The 21,411-nt window shown below is 40.4% G+C and overlaps 1 protein-coding gene across 5 annotated transcripts in view; it reads left to right on the top strand.

The window, feature by feature from the left end:
* The window catches only part of cdk14 (cyclin dependent kinase 14), a 590,315-nt gene that overhangs the window by 257,366 nt on the left and 311,538 nt on the right, over positions 1 to 21,411 (top strand). For all 5 annotated transcript variants that reach the window (XM_073054502.1, XM_073054501.1, XM_073054505.1 and 2 more), the window contains one exon: positions 8,186 to 8,309. In XM_073054502.1, the coding sequence (XP_072910603.1) occupies positions 8,186 to 8,309 (124 nt within the window). The remainder of the gene's footprint in view (positions 1 to 8,185; positions 8,310 to 21,411) is intronic.

Here is a 21,411-nt window from a genome sequence, read left to right as displayed (position 1 = left end):
CTTGCCAAAAGAGCTCCATCAAGCAAATTCCCAGATGAAAGAATTGTCGTAGCAAGAGAGGCTAAACAAGTTGTGAATGTATCGCTTTGAGTTTAGAAGACTAAGCATAACATTAAAGCATAAGATCCTGAATGGGCATGACAAGTAGATGCTGAGATGTTTTTACTTATGGAAGAGCCTCGAATGAGGGTGCATATTTGCAAAATATTGTCTGCTGTCATTTAAAATGGAGGCAGGTAGAAATTTCCTGTCACCAAGGAATGCTCTGTCCTAGAAAGTTGTGAGGCTAGATTTTTCAAAGCATTGAAGGAGAAGAGTGATAAATATTTGAAAGATTAGGGAATTGAAGGCTACAGGGAACTTGGACGGAAAGTGAGTTGACGTTAGCATAAAGCAGTTGTTGTTATATTGAATGGTGAGGCAGACTTAAGGTGAAAGTAAAAGTAAATTTATTATCAAAATACATGCAATACTTCACAAAAGGCTTAAATATATATGTATGTGTATATATGTGTGTGTGTGTGTATATATATATATATATATATATATATATAGATATATATATATATATAGTATAAAAATGATTCACTCCACTTAGAAGTTTTTATGTTTTATTGTTTTACAACATTGATTCACAGTGGATTTAATTTGGCTTTTTAGACAATGATCAACAGAAAAGACTCTTTCATGTCAAAGTGACAACAAGTTTCTACAAATTGGTCCAAATTTATTACAATTATTAAACACAAAATATTTGATTGCATAATTACTCACACCCTTCAAGTCAGTATTTAGTAGATGCACATCTTGCAGCAATTGTAGCCTTGAGTCTGTGTGGATAGGTCTCTATCAGCTTTGCACATCAGGACACTGAAATTTTTCCCCATTATCCTTTACAAAACTGCTCAAACTGTCAAATTGCATGGCGATGATGAGTGAACAGCTCTGACTTGGCCACTCTGGGAAATTAACTGTTGTTTGTAAGCCATTCCTGTGTAGCTTTGGCTTTATTCTTGGAGTCATTGTCTTTCTGGAAAACAAATCTTCTCCCAAGTCGCAGTTGTCTTGCAGATTGCATCAGGTTTTCCTCCAGGATTTCCCTGTATTTTGCTGAATTCATTTGACTCTCTACCTTCACAAGCCTTCCAGCGCCTGCTGCAGTGAAGCATCCCCACAGCATGATGCAGCCACTAATTTGCTGTGCTTCTGATGATGGGCAGTGTTTGGCTTACACTAAACATAGTGTTTTCTCTGATGGCCAAAAAACTTAATTTTGGTTTTATCAGACCATAGAGCCTTCTTCCAGCTGACTTCAAATTCTCCCACATTTCTTCTGTGAAATTCTTATCAGAGATTTCATAACAAAGAGATTTCTCTTTGCTAATCTCCCATTAGTCTGTGGCTGGTGAAACAAAAGGGCAACAGTTGTTATATGTGCAGTCTCTCCCATCTCAGCCACTGAAGCTTGTAATTCCTCCAGAGTTGTCATAGGTCTCTTGGCCTCCCTCACTAGTCCCCTTCTTGCACGGTCACTCAGTTTTTGAGTGTGGCCGGCTGTAGGCAGATTTACAGCTGTGCCATATTTTTCCCATTTCTTGATGATTGACTTAACTGTAGTCCAAGGGATATTCAGTGACTTGGAAATTCACTTGTATCCATCTCCTGACTTGTGCTATTCATTAACCTTTTTGCAGAATTGCTTGGAGTGTTCTTTTGTCTTCATGATGTAGTTTTTGCCAGGATACTGACTCACCAGCAGTTGGACCTTCCAGATACAGGTGTATTTTCATTATAATCAATTGAAACACCTTGACTGCACACAGGTCTTCAAAGACAGATCTCTATTTAACTAATGATGCGACTTCTAAAACCAAATGGCTGCACCAGTGGTGATTTGGAGTGTTGTATTAAAGGTGGTGAATCAATTATTTTGTTTTATGTTTGTAATTAATTTAGATTACTTTGTAATTTTATGTATTGCACTGTACTGCTGCAGCAAAAGAACAAACTTAATGCCATTTGTGAGTGATGATAAACCTGATATATCAGACTCATTCTGATATGGGTCTCTATTGTAGACTGCGTATGGGAAGGAGTAGGGAGTGGGAAATCATGGTTGGGGAAAGGGAAAGGAGAGGGAGCATAAAGCACCAGAGAGACATCCTATAACGATCAGTAAACCAATTGTTTGGAATTAAATGACCTTCCCCGGCATCTCAGGGCCGGTGCACCCACACCAACCCCGCCCCTGGCACTCCTTCTCTGCCATCTCTTTCACACCCCTCCCACGGTGCTCCACCCTCGCCACTCCCAGCATCTTGTGCTCCCACCAGCTTTATAAACTCGCTTTCTACTCTACATTGATAAATACAGTTGTGTGTAAAAGTCTTAGGCACCTTAGCTACAAGTATATGCCCAAGACGTTAGCACTGTACTGCATATGGCATCATATACTAGCTTGAAATTCATTTTCTTGTAGGCATTAACAGGAAAATAAAGAAATACACTAGAATTTATGAAAAACTATACAAAAACAAAGACTGACAAGCAACCAGTGTGCTAAAGAAGACAAACTGTGCAATTATAAAAATATCCTGAGACCGTGAAGCAACTGAGAACACGAGCCCATACCTGCTCCTAATGTTCTTGTGTAAGTTTCTGCCTATTCTGGTGAATTGTCATGCTGCACGTCTGAGTACACAAAATGCTGGCAAGTTGAGCATAGTAAGGGAAATTAAAGTTATCTATTAGAGTAAGACCAATTCTGTTGCATGGGAAGCTCTGTGATTCCTATAAATCATTTTTCTCTTGTCAGCCTTCAGCATTTTCATTCGCTGCATTAATAGCTATGGTACTTTCTACTACTAGAGCAGCATTAATACCGACAATTAATTGTCTTAAAATACAGATACCACAGATGTTGGGAATTTCAAATAGAAACAACATGTTAGTCAGACAGTGTTTGTTAGAGAGAGAAATGGTGTTAATTTTTCAGGTTGGTGAACTTACATTGGAACTTGCAGTTTTTATATAATATTTAACACTACTCTTCTGTCTTAAATAAATAACCTTAATTCCACTCAGAATACTCCACCTGGCCTTTTTGCTCAGACAGTGTTCCAACTTGGCAATGCACCAAATTGAACAGATGTGTTCACGACCAATGGTGAACTAAACTGGTGAACGAGAGATATTTGCCTATAAGTGAAGATTTGAAGTTTGAATAAAAATCTTTAACCGTAGATGAGAAATGGTATTGATAAAGTTAGCTATGGTCAAGTCAGGTTCAATATGCATCAGTTATGGTCTTATGTACTGAAATTATGAGGGGCATGTTATAGGCACAATAGTTCTTTTTTCCTTGCAGCTAATATTTCTTTCATCATCATTATTTACTCTGCATAAGGAGAAGAGCATAGGGTACAATCTAAGACTCCTAGATGTGGAATTCTTTTTTACTGAAGTCTTGAAACCCTAGAGATAGGTAGAAGTAGAACTTGTCTGAATTATTGTTTTTTTCTCTCTAATCAAAGTAACTGTCCTTTGAGACTTTGATTTTCATTATTCAGACACAAACGTAGACACAACCCAAACACAAGCACAACCCAAGAAGTTTAATTGGAATTTGAAATACCAGTTCTCGTGAGACTTTTAGCAGGTCAGTTTCTCATAAAAAAGAGAACACTCTGTATCAGGTATAGAATACACTTGATATTTTCCCCTTTTCCTCAATATTTTTTTAATATTGTCTCATGAAGATATCAGGTGATGTTCCTGACTCTCACAGGAAATGCAATTTTATAACAACAGGAATAAGAATGAAGAGCAGAATTGTTGGTCTGATACTGGTCAGAATTCTAAGGAAAGGGATAGTGTTTGCCTGGCAGCTCTGCTAGGTGTGTATGCTACATGACCAGATACTGGGTTAATTTATTGATAACTGACATTTTTCGAGCTGAATTTGGGAGTTTAAATTGGATATAGTTTCCAATATATTTGGTAAATTCTGCAGCCTGGTATGTGAAAGATACTATATTGATATTGTGAAAAGGGATTGATAATTAGCATTTTTGCCTGCTACTGTATATTACAGTTGGAAATATCAGAAATCTAACTTTTATTACTCATAAAATGGTTTCTGGTTCATGAGTTTGGTTAGAGCAAGTTGATTCACTGCTTAAACACTGCTAATGACCATAAGCAACCTTTGAACTATTGAAAATAGAGTTGCAAACTCATAGCTTTTTAGTCAAACTATTTTAATAATTCAGTTAAATTGATCAGTGAGGTGTAGAAACCTTGAACCAAATCATTTCTAAATACAGTTTCCCTGAGCATTTTGGCTCCTAAGGCTTTCATAGCCGGAAAGGTGGTGGTACCTATTAAATGCTGCTAATGGCCTGCATCTCATAGCCACCGAGTTAAGTCCTGCTCCTGGCCTTCTTGCAGCTTAGTTACTAAGCCAGGTGGAACCATGAACCATTTCTACTGACAGGAGAAGGGACAAAAGTGAGTTACTAGCACCTTAAAACCAGTCGCTTCAGGTAGATGAAGCTCATCAACGGTTGTTGGCTGCTCATCTAAGAGCAGAAAAGCTCTGATCTCAAACCTCCACTGCCTTGTGGCTATACCCACTCAGAGGGAAGGTTTCCGGAGGAAACCCTGAGGAAAAATCAGGAGCTGGCGTCCTTAAAGCAGTCCTATGTTGAGCTCAATGTTGATTGGCAACTCCTGCGACACGACTGGTGCCAAACTGTCGGCTTCTGCCGTTCCTTTGGATTCATCAGCTGCGTGGAGAGGGGGAACCTGCAGCATGGGCAACAGCTTGCTCTCCATTTCGTACTGCCCAGGCTTGCATATTAACTTCAATGCAGACAGCTGGGACACAACATCCGTGGTTGACCCCATCCAGTGGAGGGCCTTAATGAGCATTTTGAGCTTTTTACCAGGAAAAATGAACGCTTCCATTGAAATCAAATAAATCACAGATAGTGGAAATCTGAAATGAAAACACAAAGTTCTGGAAACCCTCTGCAGGTCATTTAGCATCCATGGAAGCAGTTTCGGTTCTGAGAACATTTCAGTTCTGTTTCCCTTTCAACAGATGTGGCCTGACCTATTGAGCCTTTCTAAGCATATCTGTGGAGTGAGTAAAGAATAACGGACAATTTATGTACCTTTTGTGCTTTTTTTAAAGTTAACACTTCTGAAATATTTGACCTGTGAGTGTTTTCTGGAGGAAAAGTCATGACGACTCCTGTTTATCGTTGTCTTAGAGCCACCTGAAAAGTTTCTAGTTGTTCACATTTCTAATGCTGTGAATGGATAATTTAAGAATGTCGAAGTATTTAAATTGCTGTCTGCCATGATGATGCTGAATTTATATGAAAGAAAGCAGATCTAGACTTAAGTGATTTGTCATGAATTTAGTTCAAATATGCTCAATTGAATCAAGTTACTAATTTAAAGATGACTCTTTTGCCACAGTAAGCATTTATTGTAACTGCTCAATTTTAGTATTTTTCTTTGAAACAATTTAAAATATTATGGGAAAAGTAAGTGAAGGTTTGCGTGTAAGGGGGTGCAATTAAAATGTCATGCATGTATTCTTGCCACTATTATGCATCAGCAGTGAGTATATTTGTCAGCAATGCCTAGTAACTTGGTTATTATGGAGGATGCCAATGCAAATGCTTTCAGCAGCTGCATCATCTTATGCCTGTTCACCCGCTAGTTTATACGCCTCCACCATCCATCTGTCAAGAATTTAAACAGGATGAAATGGGTAACAAAGTACCAGCAAACCTTCCTCAAGCTGAATGCTAATCAGTGTAATGACTATAGATTAGTATTTTAAAATTAGAAGTTGCATATTTTTATGTTTGTAGTATTATAAAATGTGCTAGATTTCTTCTATATTCAGTTTGGATGATTTGGTCAATAAATCTTCTTTGTTATAATCTCTGCACCTGCAAAATTCAGTGTCAGTAAATAAAGATAGAGGTCCAGATATTGAAATGCTTGTGTTACTGAGCAACTGCATGTCAGTATCAAGAAACACATAGTTCTATTTCTAAACTAGCATGGATAAATGAATAGTTTGTGTTGTCAAGGTAACTGGTACCAAATGTCAATAATCATAACATCTCTTAATCTTAGCACATTCCTCTTTCAGCTAACTTTTTCATTGTAACTAATGGGTAAATGGTATGAAATGGATGCGCTTTGGAGGAGTAACTATACAGTGAAAACATATAGGGATAGAAAGATTAGTATTTATCTTGTGATTTTCACAACCTCCAAGCATTTCAAAATGATTTACAGTGGATTGATCACTGTTGAATTGAAGTCAATGTTATAATAGGGAATCTGGCAGTGAATTTGTGCACAAGGATCTCCCAGAACTCGGAATGCATACTTCACAGTTGATTTTTTTTTTAACATTCATTACAATAATAATATTAGGTAGGACAACAGCGAACAAATTCTTACAAATGTGGTCCTGATATTCAATGAATTAAATGACCATTCCATAGCAAAACAGCTGAAAAATGCCATGTGGTGAAGATCAGTAGTCTGTGGTACAATAAGTGCATTTGTAATCTAGTTAACAATATCTAGAGAATCCAAGATTTGAGATGTTTTGCAGATGCCGTAAAATCTTGAGCAAAATGTTGATAGGCCGAGACCATCTCAGCCCAAAACATCGATTCTTTATTTCCCTCCATAGATGCTGTCTCAGCATTTTGTGTGTTTTTGCTGCAGTTAATCCAAGTTTGATTCCTTCATTGAAATCATTAAATTAATTGTAATTATTCCACCATTCAGGAAATAGAAATCTCTGGATTTTTCAAGAATATGCATTCCATCTTTTCTTTTTATTCATTGTATGTTGCATGGATGCCAACAACAACCAATTCAACAACAACATTCCTAATTCCTCTTGATAAAAGGGCAGTGAGCCACCACATTGAAACTTTGCACACCTTCCGGTAAATGTACTTGGGGAAACTTCATAATGTTGTTGAACATTTTCGAAATGCTTTTGCTTTTTTAGATTTTTCAACTTTTGGGATCTTTTGAAAATGGGCCATTTTTTGTTTCTGATCTTGAAGTTGTGATGTGTCTGTAATAACATGATCCTCCAAGTACTATATCTGAGTAAGTTATTTGGGTATAAAAATTGGCTTTGATTCTAACTTTCTTCATATTGTAATAGACCTGTTAAAGGAGATGGTTTATATGAGGCAGATAAGGATCTAGCAAGCAGTTTGTATTAACAATATGGTGAAGTGATTTTTGAATGTAAATTGCATGCTTTCATGTGTTTGAGAAGGAATTTTCAAACTTATTCAAACTGCATCAAATTACACGCTGGATGAGCAGCAATGCTGCATGTAATCCTTCTGATTATGTGTGGCTGCAACCTTTCAATGTTCAGAGCAGAACAATTTAACTACCGGTACTTCTTTCAAAAATACAAAATGCTTTACAAACTGAGCTAAGTCTGCTGAAAATTGTTTTTAGAATGTGCCAAAATACTTACATCTTCACCTCGAGCCCTGTTTAATATTGAAATTTATTTGGGAGTTTATGGCTTTTATTCATAAAAATGTATTGGGTTATTATGTGAAATGCTGGTCATTTATATTGTACTACATCATAAGAGTAAGGCAGACATTTTTTTTTCCTTTTGCGGTTTTACCCTCTTGACATTTAGTCCACATGGCAACCACCATGATTAGCTGATAGTTTATGAAACAACATATGTACTGCTACAAAAGAAGCCAGTATCTAATTTTGTTTGGTTTGGGAACAGTGGAAAATTATGCCTTTTCTTATTGAGGGAATAGACGTCATGAAAAATGGACATGTTCTTGTGTGATCTTTTGTTGTTTGATTACAATGAAAGCTCACTCTAAAGTACTGTAATTCAGGGAAAAGGGTGACGGCACACCAGCACTCACGGGGAAGAAAAAATAATAAAACTGTATCTCTTAAGTTTTGTGGAAGATCTCTTAGGTTTTGTGTAAAATATGCACATCTATTGACTTGCAGTGTTTCAAATTTAGGAATATGACATGATTATTTGCAACATCTGCCATTCCTTAGTTGACTGACATTGATTTCTGATGATCTTGGCATTTCATGCCTTATTGCTAAGTATTCTTTTCTTGCCTTTTAGCTCTTTTTGTTTCAGCTCCTGCGGGGTCTCTCCTATATTCATCAGCGATACATCTTGCACCGAGACTTAAAGCCTCAGAACTTACTCATCAGTGATACTGGAGAGCTGAAGCTAGCAGATTTTGGTAAGCTTTGACATTTGTGCCAAGAAAAGACAAATAATGTAAAGGTTACTTTGACAGATGGATAGATAAAATTTAAATTTGGAATGTACTTTTCTACTCATATACATACACAGATACTGTGTATAGTTTGTGTAATCTAATCACAGCAAAAATAGAGTAATCCTCTAAAGGAAAGATAATTAATGCTACTTATTGCTGGATTTTAGATACAAGCTGTTGTAAGGTAAGTTCGGCTTGTGTTTTGCGGGAAGTGTACATGTTATGTGCCTTTGAACATTACTATTTCTTTCAGTGGAGTCTGTAATAATAAATTGCTCCTGCTGTGCTCCTTTTCTCTCGTCTCATGATCTATCCATTTCCTCCTACACTCACCCCCGGCTCACATCATCCTGTTTGTTTCCACTCCTCCAGCTATTCCATCTCCGCCGAACCCGCCAGCTCCTGTCACTAGTCCTCCTCCTCCTGTTTCCATCTGCCCACCCCAGCCCCGTTATTTAAATACATGCTGCACCTTCTTTCCTATTGGATTCCATTATCAGCCATAATCGCCCAGCATCTTTTTCATTCCTCCCTCTTTCTTCCGCTCTTTTTGTTCTTTCCACCCCACCTGCCTATCGTCTCTCATCACGTGGACCCATCTACTGCTCGGCCCGAAACGTCGACAGTGCTTCTCCTTATAGATGCTGCCTGGCCTGCTGTGTTCCACCAGCATTTTGGGTGTGTTGTTTGAATTTCCAGCATCTGCAGATTTCCTCGTGTTTGCCCATCTACTGCTTGCCTACTTTGGCTCCATCCTTCACCTCACCTTGCTATCTCCCCTTTACCTTCCACTCCAGATGAAGGGTCTTGACCTGAAACGTTGACTGTCTATTTCCCTCCACAGATGCTTCCTGGCCCACTGTGTTCCTTCATGTTTTGATTGTTGCTTCGTAATGCTCTCCTGTTCTGAGGCTCCCACAGTGCGGGATGTCACTGACTCCAGAAAGGTCATGACACCCATTGCTGTCCAGTTCCCGGGGCTGGCATGCAGTCATTGAGGTTAAATGTTTATGGATGTCTTTGATACTTAGAAATCCCTTGGTCTGTGGTGCTCCTTTTAATATGTTGAAGCACAGTGTTACCAGCCAGCAATAAATTGGAGCAGAAGGCTATTCTTTGGTTTGCATCAGCAGTCTAAACCTCTGCTCAGGCAAATCCTTAACAGCATTGAAATCCCAAGTGGATGTGTTGGCTTTAAAATGCAAGGTCTATCCTATGACTAAAACAAGGTGATAAACAAAATAACCTGTAGATATTTGTAATCTGATGCAAAAACTGCTAGATACTTAGTAGGTCAAACAATATTCACGGAGAGAGAAACAGAGTTAGCTCTCCAGCTCTAAGAATTTTCATTGGAACTAGAAAAATGAGAAAACAAATTTGCTTTAGTTGGCACACAAGGTGGAGGGATGACTATAGCAGGGGGTATGTCTATAATTCAGGTGGAGATCAGTGAAGGAAAATGCTAATGTGCTACATTTCTAAAAGATGGTGATGAGTGCTCACTATCAAGGACATGTAGAAAGTGGGAGGTGAGTGTTGGTAGAGGAGAGGCAACAAACAGACAATAGAAGTGTGAGATGCAGGACACAGGGGTTGCAGGAAATCTGAAAAGAAAGAGAAAAGAATATTGGAAATACTGAGCAGGTCACGCAAGAGAGAACCTGAGGTAATGTTTTGAGGGATCGGCCTTACTTCAAAACTGACCAGCTCTGACCTACAAAGGAAACCCTGTTATTTTAGTAGGCTTTGTAGTCTGTCATAAACTTGAATGGTCCAACTCAAGAAACTGTCAAAAAGCAATCTGTATTCATCTGTTTTGAAATAATTTTGTTTTTCCAAAAATGATCAAACTTATTAACCATATACATTTACATGTACAGTATTAGGAATTTGCTATGGTGTGTTGGTCAGCATACAAAAGCACAAGATATGATATAATTGAGCATTTGATGAGGAAATCTTAGGAAGTAATGGGCAAATTTCAGTATTAATTCATTGTTTATTTTTTGCTTTTGATTGATCAATGGTTGTGTTTACTCAGCATGTTGGTATGAAGTTATGCTTTGAAGAGCTGCAGTCATTGCTAGTCACGAGACTCTAAAGAGTGATCTAGGCATTTGATGATGTCATAGTACTTCTTATACAGTTGACCAAGCAATAATTGAATTGATTGTTGTATTTGTGGATTACCACATTTGTTTTACTTTTTTTAATATGCTGTAATTTTTCAGAAATTGCATGAGGAATAGGGTGACAGTATTATTCAAGTTCAAGGTGGGGCAAAAAAATTGTCTCCATTTCCATCTTCACATCTGCCTGACAGTGCTCCTTCTCACTACCATTTATCTTTGAAAGCATGATCCCTACTCACTTGGTGATTACATTGTAAATTAGAGGGGCTTAGCCAGACAATGGAATTTTTTAGCATTCCGGAACATGCTCTGAGGAACTTGCTGTTCAGGCTCACTCATGAGAGCATTGGAGTTGAGCTTCTGTTGGGTTGAAGATAATGCTGAGGAATGTGAGGAGTCTCAGTCAGTGCAGGGTTCCAGGAGCAGAGGGTTGCAGGCATATCAGTGGCATGATCATCAGTTTCACTGGGATTTAATCATTGTAAATAGTATGGTTTCAGGACAAAAATGGGTCACATACACATGAAAGGTGGGACAGTCTGCCTTCACTAAGCTGTAGTGGAGGTTGTCACAAATGTGATCATATATGTATACGATGCACGTACATTAGCATGGCCATATAGACAAATAGAGGACTGCAAGAATTTTAAAATACCATTACTGCTGATTATATTGAATGACCAATGACTATTATTGAGAACAGAGTTTTTATCGGTACATAAGCTGAATGCAGCATGAATCTACAATTTGTGTGCAGGACTGAATACATATCTGCTACAATATACAGATTTGTTGAATAGTTCATACAATGATAATGCTGTACTTCAGGCACGTATCCACAAGTCCATCATTGGTAGCACAGACTTATTCCCTTAAGGCAGGGGTGTCAAACTCATTTTAGGTCACGGGCCGGATTGAGCAAAATGCAGCTTTATGCGGGCCGGATCAGTCGGACGTGTGCGAACGCAGCTTTCGTTGCCTCTGTTTTTTCAGCCTGCTCTCATGTGTCTCAGTCTCTGCTATAACTACAAAGTGTTTCACTTTACAAATTCCGTTTCTTATGAAGAAGACTGCCGAGCAAGACTGCCGAATAAACACTAAAAACCCTGAATACCTGGTACCTGAATAAACTCAGCATTAGCCATATCATACGCCATAGGCGCTTCGATTACTGGGGCCAGCTTTAATAGTAATTAGATATTATCTCACGGGCCAAAGATAATTCCACCGCGGGCCTTGAGTTTGACATATATGCCTTAAGGCATAGGTGAATGAAGAACTGTGGAAACTGGGATAGTGGTTAGGGCCCAGTGCAGTGAACAGACATTCCCACTTGTCCTGGTTGAGAAATTGTATTTTGTGTTTATGATAAAGCACATTGGTTAAAAATGAACAATACAGCGTGTTTGTCTGTCTTGCAGGGATGGCAATGGCAAATTATTTTCACCTTGCAGGGTTTTGTGCTCATTAGCACATCTTTGCATATTCACATTTCAGTGGATAGTGCAGATTGGTTTTGAAGAATGGGATATAATCCATAGGGGAACTAAGATGCAGAACAGTAAGGCACCTTGGAAGGATAACCATTCTTCTTCATCAATATGTATGACAGATCTCGAGGAAGTATCAGACACACATCCTGTGCCTTGAAAAAATATTCATCCCCCACAATTATTTTCACATTTTACTGTCTTAATTTCTAAATCTAAAATACATTGAAGTAGGATTCATTTGAGCTAATCTACAGAACATTATCAAATACAAAAACCTGTCAGCAATTAATTAAAAATTAAAAACCAAAATTGTGAGACTGACAAAGTGTTCATCCCCTTCTAATAACTAAGCTAATTTTCCCCAGGTGCAATACTGCATATCACACTACCAACTCACCCAGTTTGTTGATGTAGAAAATTGGAGGGTTACCTGAAAAAAAATACCCCCCCAAGGTCAACGGCATGGTAGATTTTCAACAGACCAAACCAAAATGAAGACAAAAGAGCATTCAAGACAAGTCAGGGAAATGATAATAGAGAAGCACAAATGTGGGAAGGGCTACATGACCACCTAAAAAGGCACTGTATGTACCATAGAGCTCAATGCAGTCCATCATGAAAAAGTGGATGGGCTATCTAGGTCATGGCGTCCGTCTAAACTTAATCCTTGGAGAAGAATGGCACTTGTAAGAGAGGAGACTATGAAACCAAACAGTCAGTCGAAGTGAGCTGCAAAATTCAGTAGCTCCAACTGGAGATGAAGTTCAAGGCTCCACAATCTCTAAGGCCAATGGTGGATGAAGCACCACGCTGTGGGGATCCTTTTCAGCAGCAGGGACTGGAAATCTAGTCAGGATAAATGGAAAGATGAATGCTGCTAAATACAGAGATATCCTAGACAATATGAGATATGCTAGCCTCTGTCAGAAAGCTGAAACTGGAGAGGAAGTTTGTCTTTCAGCAGGACAACAACCCAAAACACACTGCCAGAACAAGCATGGAGAAGTTTCAAATGAAGAAAATTGATGTCCTTGAGTGACCCAGACAGAGTTCTGACCTTAACCAAATCGAACAACTCTGTCCACCACTGCTCCCCAACTACGCTAGCACAGCTTGAGCAATATTACAAGGAAGAATTGACAAATCTTGCTCCATGATGCTGTGCAAAGCTAATAGAGACTCATCCAAAAATACCACTGGCTGTCATAGCTGCGAGAGGCGGTTCAACTATGTACTGAGCAAAGAGGGACATTTCAGTTTTTGAATTTTAAGTTTTACAATTTTCCCTGTTTTTTTTTTTGGCTCTACTGTGGAAAGAGAACCTGTGATTCACAAATAAAAATTCTCAGTTAAATTGATCAAGATCCCTGGTTGTAATATTCATTGATATGAACAGAGAAATGGGGACTGAATACTTTTATAAGGCACTATGTATTGAGAATGTCTCAAGAATTAGAAAAACTGTCATGTACTTAAATTTGGAAAATTGTGTATATTCTTGAATTTGTTCATGTCCTATAAAATGTTCATTGATTTTAAAGAGAAGTAGGTTAGTATTCATTGGTGTGAAGTACAACTGTTGTATGGTTGGTTATGTACATTATTATCTTAAGCTATATTGCATAATCTTCTATTGCAACACAACGTATTTTGCACTTCGCTCAGATGAGGTTTGAGAACTGAAATAAGTAGATATGTTTTATTTAATAATTGAATTAAAGTGAGCTATATAATACTTCACTACAGACCAAAAAGTCCCAGACTTGTTAAATTTCAGCATTATCTGCCCCCACCTCGAATACTCAGACCACGTCTCTGTTATGCTAATCCCAGCATACAGACCGCTCGTCAGGTGCTCCAGACCAGTTCAGAAGCAGGTGAAAACCTGGCCAGCAGGAGCCTTCTCTGCTCTTCAAGACTGCTTTGAGCACACTGACTGGCACATGTTCAGGGAGGCTGCAACCGATGGCGACTCTACCAACTTAGAGGAGTACACGGCATCAGTGACCAGCTACATCAGCAAGTACATTGATGATGTTACTCTGTCCAAGACCATCACAATACGTGCCAACCAGAAGCCATGGATGACCGCAGAGGGGCGTGCGCTGCTGAGGTCCCGCGACTCTGCCTTCAGAGCAGGCGACAAGGCAGCTTTAACAACAGCAAGGGCCAAACTGTCCCGAGCCATCAGAGGGGCAAAGCGTGCACACACCCAGCTAATCCACAGCCACTTCCAGGACAGCGGTGACATGAGGCGCATGTGGTAGAGCATCCAGGACATCACCAATTACAGGACAACATCACCTGACTGTGCAGGTGATGCCTCCCTCCCAGATGTGCTGAATAACTTCTATGCCCGGTTTGAGGTAGAAACTGACGTGGCGGCGAGGAAGTCCACCCCTCCTACAAATGACCAGGTGCTGTGTCTCACCGTGGCTGACGTGAGAAGAACCCTGTGCAGGGTCAACCCACGGAAGGCTGCTGGACCAGAGAAAATCCTTGGTCGAGTGCTCAGAGGATGTGCAGACCAGCTAGCAGATGTTCTCACTGACATCTTCAACATCTCCCTGAGCAGCACCACCGTTCCAACATGCTTCAAGGCCGCCACCTTCGTCCCAGTGCCGAAGAAGTCTTCAGTGTCCTGCCTAAATGACCACCGTCCCGTTGTACTTACATCCATCATCATGAAGTGTTTTGAGAGGCTTGTCATGAGGCAAATCAAGACCCTGCTGCCCCCCCTCACTGGATACCCTGCAATTTGCATACCGTCCCAACCGCTCAACAGATGACATCATTGCCACCACCCTTCACCTGGCCCTAACCCACCTGGACAAAGAAGACACATACGTTCGGATGCTGTTCCTAGACTTCAGTTCATCATTCAACATAATCATTCCTCAGAAACTGATTGGAAAGCTGAGCCTACTGGGCCTGAACACCTCCCTCTGCAACTGGATCCTAGACTTCCTGACTGGGAGACCTCAGTCAGTTCAGATCGGAAACAGCATCTCCAACACCATCACACAGAGCACGGGGGCTCCCCAGAGTTGTGTGCTCAGTCCACTGCTGTTCACTCTGCTGACCCACGACTGTGCTGCAACACACAACTCGAACCACATCATCAAGTTCGCTGATGACAGGACCGTGGTGGGTCTCATCAGCAAGAATGACGAGTCAGCTTACAGAGAGGAGGTGTAGAGGTGCTAACGGACTGGTGCAGAGCCAACAACCTGTCTCTTAATGTGAACAAAACAAAAAAAATGGTTGTTGACTTCAGGAGGGCACAGAGCGACCACTCCCCGCTGAACATCGACGGCTCCTTGGTAGAGATCGTAAAGAACACCAAATTTCTTGGTGTTCACCTGACGGAGAATCTCACCTGGTCCCTCAACACCAGCTCCATAGCAAAGAAAGCCCAACAGCGTCTCCACTTTCTGCGAAGGCTGAGGAAAGTCCATCTCCCACCCCCCATCCTCATCACATTCTACAGGGGTTGTATTGAGAGCATCCTGAGCATCTGCATCACTGCCTGGTTCGGAAAATGCACCATCTTGGATCACAAGACCCTGCAGTGGATAGTGAGGTCAGCTGAGAAGATCATTGGGGTCTCTCTTCCTGCCATCACGGACATTTACACTTTGCTGCATCTGCAAAGGTAACAGCTTTATGAAGGACCCCATGCACCCCTCATACTATCTCTTCTCCCTTTTGCCATCTGGGAAAAGGCTCCAAAGCATTCGGGCTCTCACGGCCAGACTGTGTAACAGTTTCTTCCCCCAGGCTATCAGACTCCTGAATACCCAAAGCCTGGACTGACACCTTGCCCTATTGTCCTGTTTATTATTTATTGTAATGCCTGCACTGTTTTTGTGCACTTTATGTAGTCCTGTGCAGGTGTCTAGTCTAGTGTAGCTTCCTCTGTTGTTTTTTTTACGTAGTTCAGTCTAGTTTTTGTACTGTGTCATGTAACACCATGGTCCTGAAAAACGTTGTCTCATTTTTACTACGTACTGTACCAGCAGTTATGGTCGAAATGACAATAAAAGTGACTTGACTTGACTATAATTGGCCACTAATAGATCTGATGGGACCATCCCAGTGCTATTCAGTGGGGGAACAAAATGGGAATCACTCATGGGTTCAACAACTCCTTTAGTTTTTTTGTTATCCCTTTGTAGTTTTTACAGCTGTCTACATAAGTTAATCTACTGTCTCTTCCAACTTAGCATCAGCTGCAAATTTGATTATACTTTCTACCACTGTATTTAAGTTATTAATCTATATGGAATGATGATGAAGCCTTTTTGCCACAGTGTGGTAAAGAGCTTCATGTATTTTCCATTAAGATACATTCCTTACCCTTTGTATCCAAAAACTAAATCAAGATGAAACTGAAATGCTTTTATTTGGTCCAAAAGCCAAAAGAAGAAAAGCTTCTTGATTATCTTGGGAATTTGGCTCCCCTTGTAAAATCAGAAGTAACAAACATGGGTGTTACCTTTGATTCAAATTTTGAATCCCACATAAAATAGTGACCAGAGCAGCATTTCTATACTTAAGAAATATTTCAAAGGTACGTCCATTTTTGTCATGCAATCATGCTGAAAAACTAATTCACACCTTTATATCGAATAGACCAGATTACCGCAATGCACTTTTTACTGGCCTTCCAAAGCAATCTATTGACAAAATTTAACTTATTCAGAATGCCTCTGCTATATTGTTAACTAAAACCAGGATGAGGGAGCAATCACTCCCATCCAAACTACTCCAGCATTTTGTGTGTGTTGCTTGGATTTCTAGCATCTGCGTTTTCTCTTGTTTGCGATCTAACTACTCTGCATTGCCTTCCTATATCTTCTAGATTAAATTTTAAGGTTCCTGTGCTAAGGCTTTTGCACAGTACTGCATTTGTCATCATGGAGTGGAGAGTGAGTTTGTAAATCTGGTGAGAGGAAAAGATGTAGGGAATGGTAAGGTGAAGAGCTGTGTGCCAGGAACACACTGGTGTGTACCAGAATGTCTCCCTGTTGCTTCCTGATTCAACCCCTCTCCCTTCCCTTTTTCCCAACCATGATACCCCTCTCCCTTCCCCCTTCCCACTCTCAGTCCACAAGAAGGACCCATATCAGAATCAGAATGACAGAGAGAGAGAGATATATAGATAGATAAATATATAATGCTAGGATGTTTGAGACTTTTGCACAGTACTGTACATCAAAGAATCACTTTTGTTTTATAATCCTGCTTGAGCTCTCAGGTCTTCTTCTGTCAGTTTCTTAAATTTAAACAATCTCCCTCAGAAGAAAATTGGCAGGTCAGCTTTTTTTGAACTACATTCCAAAACTGTGGAACTTGGCTTCTGGCAGTGATAAAGCAGCATCTCAATAAGCTGCATCACCAACGCTATTGCAAAAACAACCCTCTACCGTTCCCCTCAGTCTCTGATTGCAAATTCAGGTTTGGAACAGCTTTGCCACCTTGCCCTTGATTTCAAAAGCCCTAACCTCTTGGTCTAGCTTCCTATGTAGGACCTTTTCCAAGTCCTCAGTGATGTCCATGTACTCAACTACATTCATTCATATTCTTTGTTATATCTTCAAAAAATTGCCAAATGTAAAATAGTGTTTTATAGACTGTAACACAAAGTAAACTGAAATATGTTTAAAAACAGTTACTTTCCTCTTTAGCAACACACACCAAAATGCTGGAGGAACTCAGCAGGTCAGGCAGCATCTATGGAAATGAATAAACAGCTGACGTTTCGGGCTGAGACCCTTCTTTGAGACGGAGAAGGAAGAGGGAAGATACCAGAATAAAACGATGGGGTGAAGGGAAGGAAGCTAGCTGGAAGGTAACAGGTGAAGCCGGGTGGGTAGGAAAGGGCAGGTTTATGGAGAAGAAGGAATCAGATAGGAGAGGAGAGTGGACCATAGGAGAAAGGGAATGGGCGGGGGGGGGGGGGGCCCAGGGAAAGTAATAGGCAGGTGAGAAGAGGTAAAAAGTCAGAGTGGGAACAGAGGAAGAGGGGGCAGGGGGGAATTTGTTTACTGGAAGGAGAAAACATCATTGTGGCACGAGAGGAAGCCATGGACCAATACGTCAGAACATGTTTGGCCACCAGGAAGTCCCACTTGTGGCAGAGGGTGTGGAAGTGCTCGATAAAGCAGTGCCCCAATTTATGACGTGTCTCACCAGTGTAGAGGAGCACCAGGCACAATAGATGACCGCAGCAGATTCGCAGATGAAGTGTTACCTCACCTGGAAGGTCTGCTTAGGGTCCTGAATGGTGGTGAAGGAGGAGGTGAATAGGCATGTGTAGCACTTGTTCCACTTGCAGCGATGAGTGCCAGGAGGGAGATCAGTGGGGAGGGACGAATGGTTGAGGGAGTCATGGAGGGAGCAACCCCTATGGAAAGAGGAAAGGGGGAGGGAGGTAGATATATTATTTAGTGGTAGAATTCCTTTGAAGATAGTGGAAGTTGTGGAGGATAATCTGTTGGATGTGGAGGCTGATGGGTGGTAGGTAAGGACAAGAGGAACTGTTACTGCTTAACATTCTCCATGAAAATCAAAGGGATAATGGATCGTGGGCCTGGAATTTTCACGTCTGGAATATATGCAGTGTCCAGTGGAAGAGTGGACTGACAGATGCAATCTTCCACATCCAAATTGCAGAATTCTGTATTTGACAGCCAAGGCACTAAAATCTGTCAGTTTTTGTGGTTTCAGTGGATGAAAACTGCCATTTTCAATCTGAACTGCCAGAAACAGTTAGCACAATCTAACCTGGTCTACATATTAATTTAGATTTTTATCTATTGTGCAGAATATTAAAACATACAGTTGCAAACTCCAGTGTATGTTATTAATAGTGTCATTATTTCCAAATACCTTAATTTTTCATTGCTCTATCAAATAAGGTTTTAAAATATCAGTTATTTAATATACATTGCCTCCCTGAGTAGAACTTTTATTCCTATCATTTTTATCTTTTATTTTTATTTTTATTGATGTACAGCACAGAATAGGCCCTTCCTACCCTTTCAGCTACATGGCCCAGCAATCCCCAAATTTAATCCTATCCCTATCCCAATCATGGGACGTCTGCACCCGGAGGAAACCCACCTGGTCATGGGCAGAACGTACGGGCAGTGGCAGGAATTCATCCGGGGTCGCCTGCACTTGTGCTAACCATTATGCTACTGTGCTGCCTCAATATATATCGCATATCATAGACAATCATAAATACTTAGTGGACACAATGCAGATCATTGGTATTTTATCATTTAGAACAGACATTCAAAGAATGAATGATCTTAAATGAATGATGAATATGGGATTAAGATCCATGACTCTTAACATTACAAAAAATAGTACTGATGATCCTATTAACAGGAACAGCTTCAGAGTGATTTCTCATTGTCTTGCTAAGAATTATAGAGTAATTCAACACAGAAACAAGTTCTTCAGCCCAACTGACCACTGCATCTTCCTTGCTCGTCCCAGTGGCCGTGTTCAGCCCATAATCCTCAAGGCCTCTCCTCTCCAGGTACCTGTCCAATTGCCTCTTAAATGTCGCAGTTATACTGACAGCACTCTGGCTGCTCATTCCAGGTACTCAGTACCCTCTGTGTAAAGAAGCTACCTCTCAGGTCTCTGCCTTCTTATCTTGTATCTGTGACGTCTAGGTTTGCACTCCCCAATCCTGGGTAAAGGTTATGACCATCCACCTTATCCATACCCCTCATGATTTTGTAAACTTCTATGAGGTCACCCCTCGTGTTACAGGGAATAAAGATCCAGCGTGAGCAACCTCCCCCTATAACTCAGTCTCTCTAATTCAAGCAGCACACTCGTAAATCTCTTGTGCACTCTGTCCAACTTGATAATGTCTTTCCTAATCAGGGTGACTAGTGACTTAACTGTAGTCCAAGAGACATTCTGTGACTTGAGATCAACTGTGTGCAGTCAATGAGCTTCAATTGACTGTAGTAAAAATATGTCTGTATCTGGAAGGTCCAACTGCTGGTGGGTCAATATCCTGACAAAAACTACACCATGAAGACAAAAGAACACTCCAAGCAACTCTGTGAAAATGTTATAAAGCACAAGTCAGGAGATGGATACAAGAAAATTCACAAGTCACAGAATGTCCCTTGGACTACAGTTAAGTCAATCATCAAGAAATGGAAAGAATGTGGCACAGCTGTAAATCTGCCTAGAGCAGGCTGTCCTCAAAAACTGAGTGACCGTGCAAGAACTGAGGGGAATAGTGCGGGAGGCCACCAGAAGACCTTTGACCACTCAGGAGGAGTTACAAACTTCAATGGCTGGGATAGGAGAGGCTGCGCATATAACAACTGTTGATCAGTGCTTTACCAGTCTCAGCTGTATGGGAGAATGGCAAAGAGAAAGCAACTGTTGAAAAAAATTCACACAAAATCTTGGCTAGAGTTTGTCAGAAGCACGTTGGGAGACTCTGAAGTCAGCTGGAAGAAGGTTCTATGGTCTGATGAAACCAAAATTGATGACCTCGAACAGAAAGCCAAAGCTACACAGGAATGGCTTAAAAACAATGAAGTTAATGTCCTGGTGTGGTCAAGTCAGAACCCAGACCTCAATCCAATTGAGAATTTGGACTTGAAAAGAGCTGTTCACTCACCATCTCCATGCAAACTAACAGAGCTTGAGCAGTTTTGTAAAGAAGAAAGGGGGAAAATTGCAGTGTCCAGATGTGCTAAGCTGATAGAGACCGAACCACACAGACTCAAGTCTGTATTTACTGTCAAAGGTGCACCTACTAAATACTGACTTGAAGAGAGTAAATAGTTATGCTATCAATTATTTTGTGTTTAATAATTGTAAATTTAGACCAATTTGTAGAAATTTGTTTATACTTTGACACGAAAGAGTCTTTTCTGTTGATCAGTGTCAAAAAAGCCAAATTAAATCCACTGTGATTCAATGTTGTAAAACAATAAAACATGAAAACTTCCAAGGGCGCTCAATACTTTTTATAGGCACTGTAACTACAATATGATGTCCCTGCATCTAAACTCGATGGCTTGAATGATGACGTGGAGCCTGCTGAATGTCTTCTTCATGATTTTGTCTATTTGCATGACTTCATTCAGCAGACAGTGCACTTGTACTCTCAGGTCTGTCTGCTTCACAACACTCATCAATATCTTGCTGTGCATAGTACAAGTCCTACCCTGGGCTGGCTGTCCCATATCTGTAACCTCACACTTATCCAAATGAAAGGCCTTGGCCTGAAATATCAACAGTTTATCTCCCTCCCTACCTGACTTGCAGAGATCGTATTATGATAGAATTCACCTTGTAGCTTGAGAGGAGGGAGAAGTTATAAATCGGATGTATTGGTGTTACCGCTGAGTAAGGATAACTGCAGAGGCAGGAGAGAGTAACTGG

This window comes from Hemitrygon akajei, chromosome 8 (assembly GCF_048418815.1).
Source record: "Hemitrygon akajei chromosome 8, sHemAka1.3, whole genome shotgun sequence".
In the NCBI taxonomy this organism is placed as follows: Eukaryota; Metazoa; Chordata; class Chondrichthyes; order Myliobatiformes; family Dasyatidae; genus Hemitrygon; species Hemitrygon akajei.
Note: the sequence above shows the minus strand (reverse complement) of the source record. Positions and strands in the feature narration are given on the sequence as shown.